Genomic DNA, 22,643 nt, shown 5'->3' with positions numbered 1-22,643 from the left:
AGGCTGAGGCAAATGGATACGCAAGAAAAGTGAAGACCAGAGGGCACACAGCCGGGACCATCTGACCGGGCTGCCGTTATTTACCTTCACCGTGTTTCATACCAGACCCTTTTCATGACCGGGTTTACCTTTTATACATGAGAGCTGCTGCATCACTACTGTAATCAAGAACAAGGTCTTCAGACAGCATTCAGTTGTTGCTCAGAGTTTGAGTATCGACCCAGAAATGTGTTCCTCCAAACTAAAACTGAGTCTGTTCTGCGCTCAAATGATGGAAAATGGGAAATCTTTCATTTGCTGTTTGCAGCAGAAACACAAACAGGTTTTAAATCACCAAATTATGGGTTTAGTTATGTATTTAAGAAAGCGGTCGTTAGGTGAGTCCAGTCACCAGAACACGATGTTGGCATTTAACGTTTTTCACAGAAACGTTCAAATGTGTACGTGTCACGTGCACATTCCATGAATATGAGCTGACTCGTGTCAGGAGGTGGTGGTGATGGAAAGCCTTAAAAAACTGGACATTTTAAACTAGATGGGACATTTTCCAGACGGATTTTATGGCAACAAATCTGGATGTTTTTGAGGAGAAGATGTATTTGGATCACTGAACAACAGATGACAAACACAAACATGTGTGTTAACACTTCAGAGGAGACACGTATAAGTGGCCGATAACCACATTAATATCCAATCTGAGGCCGCTTCTCATTAAGGCTGATTTAGAAAACGTGAAGTAAGTCAGAAAGAAAACCAGCTCCAGTTCAGACTTTTTCACATTAAAAATGTTAAACTGACATGCTCATACAAAAAAATAAGAATACACAACATCATAAAATAAAATGACCACTTCACCTCGTTAGGATGTCGCAGGCAACACAAAGAGCTGATTTTTTGGAAATGTTCAGGAGAGCAACCGATCGCTCCTCAGAAGGGATGAGTCACTTTAAAAACATCGGCGTGTCCTGCTGACCAGTTTCAGACGACTGCCTTTGTTTCAAACTGTTTTCTTCATTTTAATGTCACTTCGGTTTAAAAACGACACGTTGCTGTTTGGATCAAGACAATTCTGCCTTCCTGGAGTTTGTAAATTAGGGACAAGGATAAAATCAACAGTCACATCACATCGTGGTCATAAAATATAAATAAAGTGCATAAAACAAATGATAGAAAAACAGCAAAAACAAAAACATACGTCTAATAGAAACCTACATGTTTTATACATTGTTTAAATAAAGTTTTTCTTCGTGCATGCAGTTAGTAATGCAAAGGCTCGACTGACGGGAGAAGATGAGCGCTCCTTGTCTGCATTTCTTATTTTCTCCTCATCCATCTGCAGACTCGTCAGGCTTCATGATCTGGTAAGTGATCAGGAACTCTGGATAGGCCTGTGGGCGGCAGAGAGGCGTTCACCGACACTCAGTAACAACAAGACATTTCTTCTTCCTTTTATTAATACAATAATAAACAATACATTATAAAAACAAGGTGAAGGCTACAAAACGGGACTACTGACATCTAGGCTTGGGTCAATATTAGATAGTATCAAATAATAGTTGCTGTCAAAGGTGATATTTTGCACGATCAAACAGCTCTAACAGCATCTTCTGGCTTTTATTTTGAAAAGAAAATGCACGCACGACAGGCGACCAAATGAAACGCACCGTTACCTTCAGGATTTCTGTGGTTTGAACATTGTTGGAAACATTTGGGATAATGTAACATTACAACTCATCAGTCATACATCACACATTATATCTCTAAACTTGCAGAAAAAAGATCCAGAGGCAGAAAACGTTCTGTGCTCTCAGCTCCTCTTCATCTCTTCACTCCTGCCGCTGTCATCTGAAGCCGACCACCACATGTAATTTCAGACACTAATAGCACCGCTGATTGCTCGAGTGGACATCTATTCATGCTGGATTGTGAAGTGCCACTTCGGAGCGGCTATTGGTTTTGGCAGAAGACATTACACGTCCAATCATCTGAGCACAAGCTGCGCTCTCCACTTATACAGCGACTCTCTGCCGTCCTGCTCTTTTATGCAGGAGAACCACTCTGCCCTTCAAAGGAAACCTGACGCTGACCTCACAGCGATGGAGAGCCAAAGGTCGACGCCTCACACATCACACATCAACATACATTAGACCTAATGTTTCCATACTTTTATGGTATTCGTGTGGTTCATATTAAAACACATGTAACCCGGTTAAAGATATAGAGGAGTGAATGGTGGGTTGAGAAAAGCACTCATTTTGTGTAAGAATAATAGTTTAATGTGAAATTATATATTGGTTTAAGTGGTATTTATCTGAGGTAATCCCGCGAGATCGTGGGGGTGTGAGAGGTCACCTGAATGCGGAAGGGGAGACGCAGGAGAGGGACGCATGCGAGGAGTTGCATGGCGGAGCGGAGCTACGGCCCGAAAACACATTGAAAGACGTTGGTTAAGGGAAAGTCACGAGATAATCGGACTGAGAGTCTCGTTGTGACTGTTCATTGGACTTAACCTCTTGTCGAGTTGAAACGAGGCGGACTTCGGACAGAAAGGTCCGCGAAGAGTACAGCTACAGTTAGCATAGCTCATGCTAGCTTGCCTGACTTCACGAACGAGGCGCTACCGCAGCACTTCCCTAAGTGAAGCCGACATTTGCCTGTTGTGTGAACACACCTGCTGGAGAGACCGTGTGTGACTGTTGACCACAGACATCATCTGGAGCTGGAGGGATTCGTCTACGGCCCACGTCCCTGCAACCCGCTGTCGGACCATACGGACTAGGACGACTCCATTTCAGTGAGGTCATTGTCAACGGTGGATTTTCCTTTTGTCTTCTGTCTGCGCGAGGCGCGGAGCAGCCATGTTGGAGTGAGCCTTTCCTGAACTCAAGCGACGTCTCAGGCCTGCACCGATCCTCTGGTTTAAAGGGTACCCATTTTATTTTCATTTAATTAGTAAGAGTGCCGGCTTTAGTTGTAATATTTCTGGTGTTTGTGTTTTGATATTGAATTGCTATTTTTGGATACTGAAGAGACATTTGTGTTTACTTGAACTGTCGAGATATTTTTTATTTTGGGTTATTGACTGAAACTTACCTGAAACAGGAGGACTTGAAAACTCTAACCCTAATTATTGTTTGTTATTTTTCCAAGATTCAAATATTGTGTGTTGTTGAATATTTACTAAAGTAAATTGTTAACACGTACATGTGGTTATTTCTTTCACCTTGCATAGTGTCCATATTGTTGCTTATACTGTGTTTTTTGACTGAAGAGTGTTCAGAAGGAGAAGTACAAGTTAAAGGGTACATTAGGAATAAAGTTAAGTTGGTTAATTTCATTTGTGAACCATAGTGATTAAAAACCATTCATAGAAGTGAAACATAACCAGTGGTAAAAAGCATTTTGATCAGTTAAAACCCTATAAATAACAGTTGATAATAAACAAGGTGTTACAGTGTACTTTCCCTATTGCATTAATTAGCTAACTAATAAAGAGGTTGTAAGATAACATAACGAACTTGGGGAGCGCACCTCAGTGAAATAGACCTGACGTCTAGAGGGCGCTACACACAGAAATATTTCAGAAGTTTTCATCAATCACAACATATGTTGCTCTTTAAACAGAAACAGAAACCTTTGACCACCAAAATCTAATCAGCTCCTCCTCGAGTCCGAGTCCGTTCTGCCAAATTTGATGAAATTCCCTCAAGGTGTTTCTGAGAAATGGAAGAACCGGACCCCATGACACGACAGTGACCTTTGACCACAGAAATCTAGTGGAGATTTGTACCAAATTTGAAGAAATTCCCTCAAGGCGTTCCTAAGATGTGGCATTCAGAAGAATGGGGTGGACTTGCTACGGCTGCTGCCAGTGCAGAGGCTTGATAACAATTAAATAAAGAAACTTCTATTGATAAACATAAACTATAAATAAAAATGTATAAGACTGCTGACCTGCTCTCCTCTGTAGATGACGTGAGACAGCGAGGCTGTTCACGCTCTGCCGGTGACAGAGTGGTGACCCGGCGGAGAGTGAGCCATCTTCATGGCACTGAACTGCAGGAAGGATTTCCCCAGAGTCACCCTGCAGAACAACAGGTGCCTGCGAGGAACAAAAAGCAAAACACAAGAAGTAAAATGGTGACATGAAGAAAACAAATTCATTCACTGTACAGAGATATACACAGTAACTCATTCACTGCTTACTGTCTGAAGATTTCATCAGATGTTTCACTGTTACATAAGAACAGATTATATATATGTGTGTGTGTTTCTTAGTTTGTAGAGACGCTGATGTGGAAATAAAGCCATGTCGGACATTTATAGGCCGTCATATTTTGATTAACGAGTACCTGTGACAGGTGTAGCAGGAGCGGTCTTTGTGCAGCGGGCAGCCCGTCCCTCCTCCGATCTCGTGAACGTACTGGTTACTCTTGGACAAGTTCTCGGCGAAGTAGATCCCGGCGCCGAACATCCCGCCGATGTAGACGTGACGCTCGTCAAAACCTTTATGGATGATGGCGGAGGATGGACGGAGATCCTGAGAGGGAACCGTTACAGTATGATGGATACAAACACAGCAGGTGAAACTACTTTATTATAACTGTTACTACTACAACTTCTACTACTGCTGCTGCTTCATTTAATGTTAATATGCTAAATATAAATATTAAAATGCTAATATATAAATGTAAAAATTAATAAAAAATGTGAAAAGATGTAAAACTTAAAAACAAGAGGCGTATCTCATGCAGCCAGTGTAGTTACATGATCCCACACTGATTTTGAGTCAATTGGTCACATGACCAGGAAGCTATTGAGCTAACATGCTAATATTTACATACAAAAATTAACAGAAAATAATAAAAATTACTAAAAAATATGAAAAGATGTAAAATGTAAAAACAAGAGGCGTATCTCATGCAGCCAGTGCAGTTACATGATCCCAACATGATTTTGAGTCAATTGGTCACATGACCTGGAAGCTATTGAAATAAATTGCTAATATTTACATATAACAATTGATAAAAAATTATAAAAATTACAAAAAAATATTTAGAGATGTAAAACAAGAGGCGATACAATGATTGCATCCTGCATGGATTTCAGCTAGTCACGCTGACGGAAACAGGAAGACACAGACAGTTACGTCAACACCTAGCAAGATAGAAGAAGTTTCTCTCTGTTAGCTCTGACTACAAAACATGTATTCAGGGACACGCATCAGTTGATAACATTTTGAACTGACATTGCTGCAGATGTAAAAAATGTAGCGTGGGTCATTTTTATAATCTATTTTACAAGTGAAGTCCCAGCAGCTGAGTCAGAGCTTTAAGGTCTGAACATTGAATGCAATTGTATAAATCACTGGCTTTACATCTTTGATCAAGATTTTGACCCATATCATTTTAGAAATGTCATATTTGACCTTTTAGAGTTATCTATCCCAGCTACTGATCATTAAAAGAGCCTTGGCATGTGGCCCATTGAAACACTGTGTCCTTAACAAGTTAATTTTAAATTTCATTTAGATTTGAATACAGTTCCTAAAATTGAACAGTGTATCTCCATCTTGGGGGTAGTAGTTGTTAATAACTTCCTTAAGTTACATAGTTTCTGATGTTTTCTCAGCCTCTGTAGCAAATAGAAACGAAATTCAAAGCTTACTTCAAAATGAGCTTTCTGTTTCCTCCTTCTCTCTCCTCTTGTCAGCTCGGCTGGGGCAGCTTCTCTTCATCTGTCTCTTTTCTTTACTTTTCTCTTCTATACTCTCCTCTTCTTCTCTCGCCACTTCGCGCCGTTTGTTTTCGTTTTGCTGCCGTCTTCCTGGATCCGTTCTGCACATGCGCAGTAAGATGGACTGATCCAATGTAGTGGAGACACACACATAATACGATTAGCATTCTGCTGCATTTTAGCGAGAGGATTTTAATCAAAAACATAATTAATGTGCGCAAATAAGTAATAACTGTACTAACCACAAGTGTATGAGGATTTTTATGGGGCCCTCAGGAACGTGGGGCCCTAGGCAACCGCCTAGTTTTGCCTAATGGTAAGTCCGCCCCTGCCACCAGAGGCAATGAAGGGCTGCTCTTGCAAGTTAAAGCAGTGTGATCCATAATAACGCCACCTTGACAAGTGTGTACCTGTTGAAGACTCCTGACCATCTGATCAACACAAACAACGTTTTCTTTGGTTAAATCTGAAGACCACTCCTACTCTGACATTTATGTTGTTAAAGCCTTTAATATCTATAAAAACACCCTGTCTAAATCATAAAGCAGTTGATATCATTGTCTTCATCATCTCTATCAGCACTGTAGTAGGCTACTGATCCTGCCTCTGTAATTTAATTTAATTTAACTAAAAGAAGTTTCAGATTTTCTCTTTAGATCACTGAGTGGTGAACTCTGACAGCGGTGGTTCCTGTAACCAGGTGAAAAGTGGAAATCATTGCTCGCTCTTCCTTTTTTAATGCAAACAAACTTCAAAAAGTTAAAAACCTGAGATATTTTCACAGCTTTTCACTATTGACATTAGTGTTATAATCATTATTATAATTATGATTATTATAAACAGCTGTAGAAATAGTAAAGATGACCTGCACCTCCTCCTCCACTGACTGGAACGCACACACACACACACACACACACACACACACACACACACACACACACACAGATCAAGAACATATTCGCTTAACAAATCTTTTCTTGCATTTGATGCAATGTGTGTGTGTGTGTGTGTGTGTGTGTGTGTGTGTGTGTGTGTGTGTGTGTGTGTGTGTGCTCACTCTGCGGCCCACTGATGAGCCTCTCCACTCCTTTAATGATCTTGTGTCTGTAGGCGTTGATGCCGATCTCCTTCAGCTCGCGGTGACCCATCTCCACCAGCACATCCAGAGTGATCTGTACACGCACACACGCACACACACACACACACACACACTGGCTGTGTTAAATGTTGTGTCTACAGTTTACTCTGCTGCCCCCAAGTGGTCAAAACACAGTGTGAGTAAATGCAGCTGTTGTTTACACCCTCGAGCTTGTGAACCTCTTCACAGAGAGTTTCTGGCTTCTGGAGTCTGGACTTTCCATCAGCATGGGGGTGAGGACGTAATGATGTTTGGGTGAACTGTAACTTTAATAATTATGTTGCTTCACCCATTATAACCATATTTCCTTATAAAACATTTACGACGACAGATTAAAAAAATGCTAGCCATCAGTCTTCTTCTTCTTCCTCCTCTTCTTCTTGTCCTTCTTGTCCTTCTTCTTCTTGTCCTTCTTCACACCCTTGCTGGCACATTGCCTCATTTGTTGGTGTGTAACCATGTCAGGATGGCTCACAGGTGTGTGAGTGTGCATGATTCAAATCAAACAATGCCACACAGTCAAAGTCTTCATGGCTCCAACCAAACCCTCGGATCTGAGATAAGACAACGAGTTTGAAGCATTAGATGCAGCGGTAGCATCGCTGTCTGTTGTAGCTGCTGTTGTGGTGTCAAGACCTGAGGAGGAGGAGGAAGAGGAGGAGGAAGATGAGGAGAGGAGTGGTGGGACCACGGCGACAGGTGGAGCAGCTGAGGTCACCACACCGATGACCTGAGGTTTATAACAGCCGGGGAGAGAAGAGGGAGGCACGGCTGCTGTTAACAAAGCCCGAACGTCATTGGCCTGCAGGAGGAGGAGGAGGAGTAAACGGGGGAGGAGATAAGGATGGGTAGAAAAGAGAGGGAAGAAGAGGATGAGGAGGACAGAAGCCAGATGAAGGTGGAGAAGCAAAGAGGGAGGAGGTGGAGGGAGAAAGAAGCAAAAGGAAGGAGGCGACTCCAGCGGCGACTGTCCCTCCTGGTTCCGGAGGGCGGGGTCTGCAGCGTGAGCCAATAGGAGGGCACACAGCTGCGTCCGGCCCTTCTGAGCGGCCTCGTGCAGCGGAGTGAACGCCCACTTGTCGGTGGCGTTCATGCAGGCGTCATACTTGATGAGCAGAGCGGCTACGTCTACATGCTGGAAAACAAGACAAGCCGTGCAGCTAGCGAGCAAAAGGCGCACTGGGGAGTGTTTGTGTCTGGGAGCTATGGACTGGGACGGGACAGGGCTAGCTGGTTAGCATGCTAACTTCAGTAGAGATCTCTGCAGCACAACACACAGACGTCAGAACTGGTATTTCTTCACAGTCTGGGGATAATTTTAGTTTATTTCTTAAAATGTTTTCAACTGAACTTCTTACATTTTGCACCTTCAGGTCACAATGCTGGATGTTTTCATGCTGACACCACAAAGAGATAAAGAGAGGCGTGGAGAGAGCGAGGGACGAATAGAGAAGAGAGGATTTAATCAACTGATCTGAGGCCTCAAGAGCCACACACACACACACACACACACACACACACACACACACACACACACCAGTGGTGTGTCCACTTTCTGTCTCTTCAATCAGCAGCTCATCAATCAGAGGACACTTTGAGTGTGTGACTGTGTGAGAGTGTGTGTGTGTGTGTGTGTGTGTGTGTGTGATCCCCTCCTCACCCCGTAGGAGGCAGCGTTGTGCAGAGGAATCAGTCCTCCTTTGTCTTGAGAGTTGACCTCCGCTCCGTGCTGCAGCAGGTACTCTGCCACCTCCAGGTTATTGTAGCCCGCTGTGACACACACACACACACACACACACACCAAGACCTGCAGTTCTGGAGATGCGCTGACCGGGTCATCGAGCCATCACTCTTTGGCCCATGTCATAGCCGCTCAGATCCTTAAGCTTGTCCATATTTCCTGCTTCCACGATCAATTTTGAGGACAAGCTGTTCACTTGCTGATGAATATATCCTCCACTGACAGGTGCCATTGTAACGAGATAATCAATGTTACACACGTCACCTGTCAGAGGTTATAATGTTGGCTGATCGGTGTAGTTTCGGTTTGTTTGGGACTCATTTGATGAATTAAAGTGTGAAGTTTCATGGAAACAACAACAACCTTTTGTTGGTTGTGTATTATTTGTATAAGACTGCAGCTAATGATCATTTTCATTTTGAATTCATCTGCTGATTATTTTCTCCATGAATCCACTGATTGTTTGTTGAAATGTGGTGACAATGAGCCAGAGCTCAGAGTAACACCTTCACAGTGTTTGTTCAGTCCAAACCTCAACACTGTTACAAACACATTGAAATCATTCAAAGGAAAAGCAGCAAATCTGAAACCAGCTGTGACGCTGACTCAGGAACTGTTGATAGACTAACTGTCTCAGCTGTTCTCGTATAAACTGTTGAGAAGTTTAATTTATAACAAAACATCATGTTTTATAAACCTTTGTATGTTTTGTGTGTAAAAATCTGAATTTGTAAAGTAACTACAGCTGTCAACTGCAGTGGAGAAGAAGTAGAGGCACTGTACAATTCCACTCTGACAAAGAAGACTGAGACAAACATCTCTTCCAGTAATGTCACACTTTATTAATGCTCAGAGCACAGGATTACACGTGCACTAAAGACCCTCAAACATGATGACATGTGCACTAAAGACCCTCAAACATGATGACATGTGCACTAAATACCCTCAAACATGATGACATGTGCACTAAAGACCCTCAAACATGATGACATGTGCACTAAAGACCCTCAAACATGATGACATGTGCACTAAATACCCTCAAACATGATGACATGTGCACTAAAGACCCTCAAACATGATGACATGTGCACTAAAGACACTCAAACATGATGACGTGCACTAAATACCCTCAAACATGATGACATGTGCACTAAAGATACTCAAACATGATGACGTGCACTAAATACCCTCAAACATGATGACATGTGCACTAAAGACCCTCAAACATGATGACATGTGCACTAAAGACCCTCAAACATGATGACATGTGCACTAAAGACCCTCAAACATGATGACGTGCACTAAAGATACTCAAACATGATGACGTGCACTAAATACCCTCAAACATGATGACATGTGCACTAAAGACCCTCAAACATGATGACATGTGCACTAAAGATACTCAAACATGATGACGTGCACTAAATACCCTCAAACATGATGACGTGCACTAAATACCCTCAAACATGATGACATGTGCACTAAATACCCTCAAACATGATGACGTGCACTAAATACCCTCAAACATGATGACATGTGCACTAAAGACCCTCAAACATGATGACATGCACTAAATACCCTCAAACATGATGACGTGCACTAAAGATACTCAAACATGATGACGTGCACTAAATACCCTCAAACATGATGACGTGCACTAAAGATACTCAAACATGATGACGTGCACTAAAGACACTCAAACATGATGACGTGCACTAAATACCCTCAAACATGATGACGTGCACTAAATATACTCAAACATGATGACGTGCACTAAAGACCCTCAAACATGATGACGTGCACTAAAGACACTCAAACATGATGACGTGCACTAAAGACACTCAAACATGATGACGTGCACTAAAGATACTCAAACATGATGACGTGCACTAAATACCCTCAAACATGATGACATGTGCACTAAAGATACTCAAACATGATGACGTGCACTAAATACCCTCAAACATGATGACATGTGCACTAAAGACCCTCAAACATGATGACATGTGCACTAAAGATACTCAAACATGATGACGTGCACTAAATACCCTCAAACATGATGACGTGCACTAAATACCCTCAAACATGATGACATGTGCACTAAATACCCTCAAACATGATGACGTGCACTAAATACCCTCAAACATGATGACATGTGCACTAAAGACCCTCAAACATGATGACATGCACTAAATACCCTCAAACATGATGACGTGCACTAAAGATACTCAAACATGATGACGTGCACTAAATACCCTCAAACATGATGACGTGCACTAAAGACCCTCAAACATGATGACATGTGCACTAAAGACCCTCAAACATGATGACATGTGCACTAAAGACCCTCAAACATGATGACGTGCACTAAAGATACTCAAACATGATGACGTGCACTAAATACCCTCAAACATGATGACATGTGCACTAAAGACCCTCAAACATGATGACGTGCACTAAAGATACTCAAACATGATGACGTGCACTAAATACCCTCAAACATGATGACATGTGCACTAAAGACCCTCAAACATGATGACATGTGCACTAAAGACACTCAAACATGATGACGTGCACTAAATACCCTCAAACATGATGACATGTGCACTAAAGACCCTCAAACATGATGACGTGCACTAAAGATACTCAAACATGATGACGTGCACTAAATACCCTCAAACATGATGACATGTGCACTAAAGACCCTCAAACATGATGACATGTGCACTAAAGACCCTCAAACATGATGACATGTGCACTAAAGATACTCAAACATGATGACGTGCACTAAATACCCTCAAACATGATGACGTGCACTAAATACCCTCAAACATGATGACATGTGCACTAAATACCCTCAAACATGATGACGTGCACTAAATACCCTCAAACATGATGACGTGCACTAAATACCCTCAAACATGATGACATGTGCACTAAAGACCCTCAAACATGATGACATGTGCACTAAAGACCCTCAAACATGATGACATGTGCACTAAAGACCCTCAAACATGATGACATGTGCACTAAAGATACTCAAACATGATGACGTGCACTAAATACCCTCAAACATGATGACGTGCACTAAATACCCTCAAACATGATGACATGTGCACTAAATACCCTCAAACATGATGACGTGCACTAAATACCCTCAAACATGATGACGTGCACTAAATACCCTCAAACATGATGACGTGCACTAAATACCCTCAAACATGATGACATGTGCACTAAAGACCCTCAAACATGATGACATGTGCACTAAAGACCCTCAAACATGATGACATGTGCACTAAAGATACTCAAACATGATGACGTGCACTAAATACCCTCAAACATGATGACGTGCACTAAATACCCTCAAACATGATGACATGTGCACTAAAGACCCTCAAACATGATGACATGTGCACTAAAGACCCTCAAACATGATGACATGTGCACTAAAGACCCTCAAACATGATGACATGTGCACTAAATACCCTCAAACATGATGACATGTGCACTAAAGACCCTCAAACATGATGACGTGCACTAAAGATACTCAAACATGATGACGTGCACTAAATACCCTCAAACATGATGACATGTGCACTAAAGACCCTCAAACATGATGACATGTGCACTAAAGACCCTCAAACATGATGACATGTGCACTAAAGATACTCAAACATGATGACGTGCACTAAATACCCTCAAACATGATGACGTGCACTAAATACCCTCAAACATGATGACATGCACTAAATACCCTCAAACATGATGACATGTGCACTAAATACCCTCAAACATGATGACGTGCACTAAATACCCTCAAACATGATGACATGTGCACTAAAGACCCTCAAACATGATGACATGCACTAAATACCCTCAAACATGATGACGTGCACTAAAGATACTCAAACATGATGACGTGCACTAAATACCCTCAAACATGATGACGTGCACTAAAGATACTCAAACATGATGACGTGCACTAAAGACACTCAAACATGATTACATGTGCACTAAAGACACTCAAACATGATGACGTGCACTAAATACCCTCAAACATGATGACGTGCACTAAATATACTCAAACATGATGACGTGCACTAAAGACCCTCAAACATGATGACGTGCACTAAAGACACTCAAACATGATGACGTGCACTAAAGACACTCAAACATGATGACGTGCACTAAAGATACTCAAACATGATGACGTGCACTAAATACCCTCAAACATGATGACATGTGCACTAAAGATACTCAAACATGATGACGTGCACTAAATACCCTCAAACATGATGACATGTGCACTAAAGACCCTCAAACATGATGACATGTGCACTAAAGATACTCAAACATGATGACGTGCACTAAATACCCTCAAACATGATGACGTGCACTAAATACCCTCAAACATGATGACATGTGCACTAAATACCCTCAAACATGATGACGTGCACTAAATACCCTCAAACATGATGACATGTGCACTAAAGACCCTCAAACATGATGACGTGCACTAAAGATACTCAAACATGATGACGTGCACTAAATACCCTCAAACATGATGACGTGCACTAAAGATACTCAAACATGATGACGTGCACTAAATACCCTCAAACATGATGACGTGCACTAAATATACTCAAACATGATGACATGTGCACTAAAGATACTCAAACATGATGACGTGCACTAAATACCCTCAAACATGATGACATGTGCACTAAATACCCTCAAACATGATGACGTGCACTAAAGATACTCAAACATGATGACGTGCACTAAATACCCTCAAACATGATGACATGTGCACTAAATACCCTCAAACATGATGACGTGCACTAAAGATACTCAAACATGATGACGTGCACTAAATACCCTCAAACATGATGACGTGCACTAAATACCCTCAAACATGATGACGTGCACTAAATACCCTCAAACATGATGACATGTGCACTAAATATACTCAAACATGATGACATGTGCACTAAAGACCCTCAAACATGATGACGTGCACTAAATACCCTCAAACATGATGACGTGCACTAAAGATACTCAAACATGATGACGTGCACTAAATACCCTCAAACATGATGACGTGCACTAAAGATACTCAAACATGATGACGTGCACTAAAGACACTCAAACATGATTACATGTGCACTAAAGACACTCAAACATGATGACGTGCACTAAATACCCTCAAACATGATGACGTGCACTAAATATACTCAAACATGATGACGTGCACTAAAGACCCTCAAACATGATGACGTGCACTAAAGACACTCAAACATGATGACGTGCACTAAAGACACTCAAACATGATGACGTGCACTAAATACCCTCAAACATGATGACGTGCACTAAAGACCCTCAAACATGATGACGTGCACTAAATACCCTCAAACATGATGACGTGCACTAAATATACTCAAACATGATGACGTGCACTAAATATACTCAAACATGGTTACATGTGCACTAAAGATACTCAAACATGATGACATGTGCACTAAAGACCCTCAAACATGATGACGTGCACTAAATATACTCAAACATGATGACGTGCACTAAAGATACTCAAACATGATGACGTGCACTAAATACCCTCAAACATGATGACGTGCACTAAATATACTCAAACATGATGACGTGCACTAAAGATACTCAAACATGATGACGTGCACTAAATACCCTCAAACATGATGACGTGCACTAAATATACTCAAACATGATGACGTGCACTAAAGACACTCAAACATGATGACGTGCACTAAAGACACTCAAACATAAAGAAGCGTTATATTATTTAACATTGTTATGTGACTGACATGATGACGCTTCACAATCAAACATTTGAATCAGTGATTTCAGTGAACTGAACTGAATCTGAACTGAATCATGTGCTGACAAGTTTACAGACACAGAAACATGCTGGATCCCTTCCAAAGCATGAAGGCTGGGTAAACAGGCTCAGTGAACTTGGTGTCGAAGGTGTAGATGTGACTCAGAGTGTCAGATGAGACCTTATAGTAAGACAGAGTGCCAGCAGGCCAGTCCAGATACACTCCCAGACGGGTGAAGGCAGGAGGAACAGGTAAATCACGTTCCCTATCATCATGAAATGCAGAGAGATGTGCTGAACCTGAGCTCCGGATATATCCTAAACACCAGGACAGTTTATTCCCTCCGAGCTCGGACTGGTCGCCGTCTCCTTTCCTTGACATCCCTCTGTAGCAAACACCTGCAGCGATACAATCATTTCCCCACTTCACCTCCCAGTAGTGGCGCCCAGTCAGCTCCTCTCTGCACAGAACCTGAGGCTGATGATCAAATCTCTGTGGGCAGTGAGGATACGACTGTCTTGGTCCATTTGTCACCTTCTTGTTTCCCTCAGACAGAGTGAGATGGTTGTTTGCTGTGTGTGGGTCCAGAGTGAGATCACAGGCGTCTGATGGAGAGAACGAGACGTGATCATGATCACAATTCATACTGAAAATACATTTATTGATTATTATGAACACTTTTGAAAGGATAGGCTCAGATATGTGAACATTCAGTCACATGCTCCTACGTACTGTTCATGGACAGTGGTGGAAAGTCAATATTTCACTTTGAGATACTTTCAGTTCCAACTTCCAGTTGATGATGTTTGACTGTCATGTAGCCAACAGTTACAGTGGAGCAGTCGTTGGTCATTAAACTCTCAGATCTCAGCCTCCGTCCAGCTGTGTTCTTACACACATATATAAAAATATCTACTTCTGCTTCAGATACTTTGATGATGTTTTGCTGATAACAGCTGTATAATTTTACTACAGTAATCTTTTGAATGCAGGACTAACTTGTATGGAGTCATTTTCTATTATTGTTCTGGTACTTTTACTTAATTAAAGGATCTGAGTACTTCTTTAACCACTGTGCATCCACAGTACTGTCGCTCATTTCACTTGAAGTCTATAAATCAGTTTCAGTGTCGGCTCCGAGAAAATCTGCAGGACTTTTCTAAGAAGAGCTTCAAATGAAGTCTGAGAGTAATAAAAGGAACGAGCAGTCAGGTTTCTGAAGGAGACTCGTTTGTTCTGATTTGTCTTACAGTGAAAATAAAATACTTACAACAGATTAAATCTCTTCTGTCTGTGACAGTCTCCACATCAAATAAATCCTCAGTTCGCAGAATGCCATTCCTGTACTGGTAGATGGTTGCTCCGGTGTATTTTTCGTTTGCGATGGCCGCTACCAGGAAACAGAATTTGCTGCTGCTCTTCAAAGATTTGGCAATATCTTGGAAAGATTTGGCTTTTTCTCTCATTTTGGTTAAAACTTCATCTGAGTAGTACCATGGGACTTCATTGGTACTTCCTTTCGGTGAATCCAGGTAGTTCTCCATCGCATCCAGGCCGGGGTCAGCACTCTGCAGGGAGGTGAAGACGAAGCACACAGCGTGATCGACACCTGCAGCAAGAACCTCTCTGTCCAGCTCTGACTGATTTGGGACGATCTTTGTTCCCTCCATCATTTCCACACAGGACCTGATGACGTTGATCTCTCTCTCTTTATGATCCAGCCACTTGTTTAGTTTTTCACGACTGAATGGAGACTTCTTTCTGTCTTCAAGGAGTTTCGCTACTGAGCTCTGGTCTTCTTTACCTGCACGGATGGAGAGAAGTTTTTTCGCCATGGTCGTCTTGAGGTTACATACGTAACGATCACAACAGTTTTTGAACTTGTTTAAGTCGTCTTGGATCTGTGGAAAATTCTCCACCACTGCGTCGTCCAGAGAATCGTTGCATCTCATTTGTATTTTTCTTAAATCTTCAAGAGCGTCCTGCATCTTCCCCACTAATCCAACACTGATCTCTCTCTTCAGCTCAGCTGCAGCAGTGTCAAAGACCTTCAGAGGCATCAGCCAGACCTTCAGAGGAACAGTATCTGTTCCATTTTTTCTCAGCAGCTTTGGAAGTTCTGCATAGGTCTTCACTGCCTCTACAAATGTTGTAGGGTTTCTTTCAAGAATGAAGTCTCCGTAGAATTTGCAGGAGAATTTCTTGATCAGTTTTTTTTCTTTATCAGTCAGCTTGATGTCAACTTTACCCTCAATATTAAATGAGGGGATCTTCTTGATCACAGCCTCCATGTGGCCCTGGATGTTCTGAACGCTGCTGGCTTCTAACTTCTCACTGTCAAACACAAAGAAAGCATCTGCCCCATAAAGGATTCCTGTGACTACATGTGTTGCTGTGCCCTTCTTGATGACATCTTTCTGTTGGGCGTTTAGGGTTTCATGTTGAATCACTGATAACTGTTTGAAGTGTGTGGTAGCTTTGTACTGACACGTCACTCTGCTCTGATTCTTGGATTTCTTCGTATCATTCAGATACTTGGCAGATCCTCCAACTTCAATCAGTCCACTCATGAAACTGGCCTTCAGAGAAGCTTCAATATCCATCAGAGAGGACTTGGATTCAATGGAGTCGGATGCAGAAACTTTAAAGTTACTGGTTTTTTGAGACGTTTCACTTGTCTTCTCTTTTAGAGTATTTTTATCCCACAATGTCAAACCTAAAGAAATTGGAAAACATCAGTTGTGTCATAAAGCAGGAAATCACTGTGGACTTGGATCTTGGATCGGGCTTCATGATGTGGTCAAAGAATCATATTTCAATTATGACATGATTAGAGAGGTTAGAGAGAACGATCGATTTTGGGTCAGAATTAAAATTTTCACTGAACAAACTATTAAAATCAGGATGATGTGACATTTGTTGGGGTCCAACCAAACATGAATGAGTTAATCTGAGAACTAGATTCATTGGCCAGGGACCAGAGCAGCTCAGACATTTCCTGAACCTGTTCACAGATATACTATATACAGTACTGTTTTAAATATAATATTAGTTTATATGTCAATGTCAAGACTTACCTGGGATCAGTTCATCTTTGCAGGCATCATAGAGCATTCCTAGGGTGAAAGGTCGACCCAGGGCAGCGATGTTCATGACGTCTGAGGTCATTTCTTCAATCTGTTCAAGAGACACCACAACCTTCAGGACTTCATTTACACTTAAAGCTGCTGTGATATGTTTTTTTAGTAAAATCAGAGTTAAATAGCTCAATATTCCAACAATAATCCCTGTTATAGGGCTCCACCTGACACTTGGTGCAAAGCAAGTGTCAGGTGGTCCAGGTGTCCAGAGACCAACTAAATAAACTGGAAGAAAAAGTGATTTGAAAATATTTTTTAAAATACCAAATAAGTCTGGAGTATCCCCTAATATGCATTTTTTCTCTTGTCCCAGACCCTTGGTGACCAAATTGAACTCCAATAAAAACTGTCAAAATGACATTTAAATCTACTTTCTTTTGTATTGTTTTGTTCATAGATGTCTCTTGTAGATGGGGAAACATTTTTTTAATAAAACATAATGTTTTAAATAAGTATTATTATGCAAGAAACCCGTGTCCCACAACTTGCATGCAACCCTGTTACCTTAAACTTTTTAGCATGGTGAAAGAAGAAGAAAAGGGTTAGCCACATCATAGACTGGAAGTGACATCATTAAACAGTTTCCCAACAGCATGGGTAGAGCAAAGGTATGTCCTCTCTTATATTTTTCATATTTTAATAACATTGTCAGCCTTGCTTGAATGTCTCACTCTACCTCACACAACCCTGTTATGCACATTTCCAGAATAATATAAATACTTAAAAAAAAACTTTACTTGTTTACTTACTGTTTGTCATCTTGGTAAATGCTAACAGCTAGCTAAACAGCTGGCATAGATTTGTGAGAAAAAGCTTTAATTAGCATGTATTTGCAACCCTGTTACCCTGTTTGGTAACAGGGTTGCGCTAGCAAATATCAAATGGAACATGTAATACAAAAAAAATCCTTTTATGCCTGAGATGAGCCAATAAAGCTTTTTATAGTTTAATACCTATTATTGATGAATATGTAGCAGAAAATTGTCAAATAGAAGGTACATTTTTTGAAAGTTCCGAAGCCCAAATGTCCTCCAATTTTGGAATGACCCACATGGTGTTAGCGTGTTTAGGGCGTGTCCAAGTCCATTTGGCTCGTCAAACAGCAGATAGTCTGGGCACAAAGAGGTTGTGTTTGGTCTCTGAATTAGTCATGGGTGTGTTTTGGGCGGAACATAAATTAAACCAATCAGAGGTCTTCTCACACTCCCTTCAGGAGCCAGGTGAGCCAGGACCTGGAGCATTTAAACAGGCACTGGTCTTCGCTGAGGGACGGAGATGTGATCCTTGGCTGCTGGACCCTCTGCCCCTCCATACCACCATCATCTGTCCCATCAACAACTCTGTTTGACTCCAAGTGCAACTGTCCACCGTGGTCATATTCATATGTGAGAAGTGAACATGTAGTCTTTATTTTTATTTATAGTAGTATTTTATTCTATATTTCTATTATTCTGTTGTGTGTTCTATCTTTGCTGTTGTCTTGTTTCAGCATCTGTAAGCTGCTGTTACGCCTGAATTTCTGCGGTGAGGATCAATAAAGTCTCATCTCTTATCTCGATGTAAAACCAGGCGACCCAGGGTTCAAGTTACTCAGGAGCAAATAGGAGCTGAGCTCTCATTAAAACAGTAAAATTACACATATGTGTGGTTCACTAATACATGACCATCAACATTATTTTAATCACAAATAATGAATTTTTCAACGTAATGAGTATTTTTTACATTAATGATATAAATGGTTTAAAAGCAACATGTGGTGTGTGCACTGTCACACCTTTTCTGATTTAAAAGAATTAACTGTTGTGATCTACTTGACACGATCGTTGCAAGCAGTGGGCTGCTGAGTATGTGTCAAAGTCATAGACATTAACCACGTATAGCAATATCCCAGACTCCCTTACAAATCCAGTGATTTTAAGAGTTGTTGCATAATGAGGAGAAACTTTACAAACACTGAGAAACAGCTATTGCAAATTTTATATTGTTGGTCCCTTCTTGTAAATTCGGCATTAAATGCACTACATTAAGATTGTTTCTCACTTGTGAAAAGTGTCAGTTTGTCACAGCATTGCTGTAAAAGCTGTGTGACCTTCATGTTTAAAGTGCATCCTGGCTGCTTCTGTGTCTGAGGTGAGTCGTACCACCCAGCAGCTCTTTGAACACACTGTTTCTACTGGTTTTAGCATTTACACTAAATAAATGAACACATGACAGCAAACAAGTCAGATTATACAAATCCAGTAAACATTAACTGGTAGGCTACTGCTTTGGGGGGAAAAGAAAGTGGAGAAAGTCACCAGACTCCCTTAGAAAACGCTCAATTTTAAGACTTGTTCATTAGAAGGATCTGAATAAACTTTGTGAAACACTGTCTGCAACATATTCTTATATATTTTGGCTGACTTGTTCATTCAGCAAACATCAAGAGACGTTACATGAATGTTCCTCTCTGTAACACAGACTGGAGTTCAGAAGAAGTCTAAACACATACAGTATCTGTTTCTGTCCCCCATCAGCCCAGTTTGTTCTCACCTGGTGAAGTTGTGCAGATCGGCTGAGTCGTGTCTGAGTCTTCTTGACTTCCAACTGGAGCTGCTTGTCCGATGATTTCTGGTTCTGGTGGGCTACTTATATACTGTAAGATGCTTTCTTCCACCGACTCCTCCCATGACACACCTTGACCTATTATTTCTTTACGTAACCGACTTCAGGATTGAGACGTGTAGTCAGGCGATAATTATTCTTTAAAGAATGGGGAAGAGAGAGTAACTTAGTGTGCTGCCTTCTCTCACTCCTGCCGGACTTTTACTGAACCCCAGTATGTGTTTTAACTCTGTTCTTTATGCACATACCGCTTCATAAACCTACGTCTCAGTTACACAATCTCAAAACAATAACACAGTCTCAAATAAAAATGATCATTCATATAATAACAGTCACGCTGCAACAAACCTCGTAGCCTTGTAACCCTCGCTTTCTTTGTTTTGTTGATGAATGTGGAGAGTCAAATTAGAATAAACAAACAAACAATTAACAACACTTATCACTATATCAGTACTAACCATAAAAACGACTGCCATGTTTATGATTTATCAGTGTATTTGTCACAGCTTCAGTACCACTACACTAACTCTGTGTACCTCTGATAGAGCCTGGTGCTGGTGGCATACGATTGACTTTAAGTATCCACTCTGGATAACGTGTATAACTGCACATCATACTCAAACAACATAGAATGACATACAGGTCCTGCTCTATGTCTATAGAAATGTAATTCACCATTAAAGAAGGCTGATATACATCCTACAGGTAGCTGTGGAAGACCAGGACAGACACTGGGCAGCCCTTAATCTAACACAGTTCACATATTATTTTTACTATTTGTTAATGTAATATTTTTCATTGTTTTTACTGTCTGGAGAATACAGTAACTGTGTGAAACAGGCAGGCATAAGATACAAGAAGGCGTTCGTGTGATTTTGGATCTGATATGGCAAGTTCAGTTCAGACATTTTATTATCACAGATGGGAAACTTGATTTACTTTAGACTTTAGACTTTTATTTATCCCACATCGGGGAAATTTACTTGTTACAGCAGCAGGTAGAATTACACAGAATGGCAGAGGTAGAAGTGGTAGTAGTGCAAGATATGGTGGTGTTAAGGTGCTTATGGTGCTACATTAAGAGTTTTGGATGGAATGCAGACGGGATGAACGACCTGCGGTAGCGTTTTGTTTTGCACCGTGGGTGGAGCAGTCTGTTACTGAAGGAGCTGCTTAGGGCCCCCACAGTCTCATGTAGGGGGTGAGAGGGGTTGTCCATAATCGATGTCAGCTTGGCTAACATCCTCCTCTCACCCACCTCCTCAATGGAGTCCAGAGGACAGTCCGAGACTGAGCCAGCCCTCTTGACCAGCTTTTGAGTCTCTTCCTGTCCCTCTCTGAGCTTCCACAGCCCCAGCAGACCACAGCGTAGAAGATCGCTGATGCTACCACAGAGTCATAGAAAGTTTTTAGCAGTGACCTGCACACACCAAAGGACCTCTGTCTCCTCAATAGATGGAGACGACTTTGGCCCTTCTTGAACAGGACATCTGTGTTGTGTGTCCAGTCCAGTTTATTGTTTATGTGAACACCCAGGTATTTGTACTCCTCCACGATCTCAATGTCCAAACCCTGGATGTTCACCGGTGCAGTTTGAGGAGCCTTCCTCCTGAAGTCGATCACCACCTCCTTTGTCTTACTGGCATTGATGCGCAGGTGGTTCAGTTCACACCAGGTGACAAAGTTGGTGATGACCTTCCTGTACTCCAGCCTGTTCCCCTCTGCCACACGTGCAACGATGGCTGTATCGTCGGAGAACTTCTGGAGGTGACAGCTGTCTGTGTTGTAACTGAAGTCTGATGTGTAGAGTGTGAAGAGGAAAGGGGAGAGCACTGTACCCTGTGGAGCTCCTGTGCTGCAGACTACCACATCAGACACACAGTCGCGGAGCCTCACATACTGCGGTCTGTTTGTGAGGTAATCGGTGGTCCATGCAGCCAGGTGGCAGTCGACTCCGGCTCTTTCCAGCTTCACCCTCAGCAGTGAAGGTTGGATTGTGTTGAAAGCACTGGAGAAGTCAAAAAACATGACTCTCACAGTGCTCCCGGTGCTCTCCAAGTGTGAGAGTGACCTGTGCTGCAGGTAGATGACAGCGTCATCCACACCAATGCCAGGTTGATAAGCAAACTGCAGGGGGTCCATCTCACTGTTCACAAGGTGTCGAAGGCGGGTGAGGACAATCCTCTCCATGGTCTTCATAAGGTGCGAGGTCAAAGCCACTGGCCTGAAGTGGTTGGGCTCCCTGGGGTGCGCAGTCTTGGGGACAGGAACCACGCAGGATGTTTTCCACAGGAATGGACTGAGGCTCAGGTTGAAGATGTGCAGGAGAACTCCAAAGAGCTGATCTGCACAGTCCTTCAGCAGTCTGGGGTTGATGCCGTCAGGGCCAGTGGCCTTCCTCGCCTTGGTCTTCCTCAGTGTCTTCCTCA

General features: G+C 41.9%; 2 protein-coding genes across 2 annotated transcripts; both read right to left on the bottom strand.

Annotated features, from left to right (window-relative positions):
- Positions 1-836: 836 nt before the first annotated feature.
- On the bottom strand, positions 837-5,821 carry LOC311250664 (poly [ADP-ribose] polymerase tankyrase-2-like). The gene is made up of 4 exons (XM_084342541.1): positions 5,668-5,821; positions 4,353-4,540; positions 3,955-4,102; positions 837-1,388 (listed from the first exon to the last, which is right to left on the bottom strand). The coding sequence occupies exons 2-3, from the start codon at positions 4,472-4,474 to the stop codon at positions 3,994-3,996; spliced, it is 231 nt and encodes a 76-aa protein (XP_084198667.1). The 5' UTR covers positions 4,475-4,540; positions 5,668-5,821; the 3' UTR covers positions 837-1,388; positions 3,955-3,993.
- An 8,554-nt stretch (positions 5,822-14,375) lies between these two features.
- Positions 14,376-20,201, bottom strand: LOC311250160 (neoverrucotoxin subunit alpha-like). Its single transcript, XM_084341734.1, has 4 exons — positions 20,143-20,201; positions 17,548-17,647; positions 15,741-17,186; positions 14,376-15,075 (listed from the first exon to the last, which is right to left on the bottom strand). The coding sequence occupies exons 2-4, from the start codon at positions 17,636-17,638 to the stop codon at positions 14,540-14,542; spliced, it is 2,073 nt and encodes a 690-aa protein (XP_084197860.1). The 5' UTR covers positions 17,639-17,647; positions 20,143-20,201; the 3' UTR covers positions 14,376-14,539.
- Between the last annotated feature and the right edge of the window lie 2,442 nt (positions 20,202-22,643).

The sequence above is a fragment of the Pagrus pagrus genome (assembly GCF_965226575.1).
Source record: "Pagrus pagrus genome assembly, chromosome: 21".
In the NCBI taxonomy this organism is placed as follows: domain Eukaryota; kingdom Metazoa; phylum Chordata; class Actinopteri; order Spariformes; family Sparidae; genus Pagrus; species Pagrus pagrus.
This window is presented reverse-complemented; position numbering and strand designations above follow the sequence as displayed.

What these genes read in the sequence shown, in the direction of transcription:
- LOC311250664 (XM_084342541.1), bottom strand. Translation starts at nt 4,474, where the DNA reads ATGTTCGGCGCCGGGATCTACTTCGCCGAGAACTTGTCCAAGAGTAAC. An exon ending in TCCTGCTACACCTGTCACAG is followed by an intron (nt 4,103 to 4,352) that starts GTACTCGTTAAT and finishes TGTTCCTCGCAG; the next exon opens with GCACCTGTTGTTCTGCAGGG.
- LOC311250160 (XM_084341734.1), bottom strand. Translation starts at nt 17,638, where the DNA reads ATGACCTCAGACGTCATGAACATCGCTGCCCTGGGTCGACCTTTCACC. An exon ending in CAAAGATGAACTGATCCCAG is followed by an intron (nt 17,187 to 17,547) that starts GTAAGTCTTGAC and finishes CAATTTCTTTAG; the next exon opens with GTTTGACATTGTGGGATAAA. An exon ending in CAGAAGAGATTTAATCTGTT is followed by an intron (nt 15,076 to 15,740) that starts GTAAGTATTTTA and finishes TCTCTCCATCAG; the next exon opens with ACGCCTGTGATCTCACTCTG.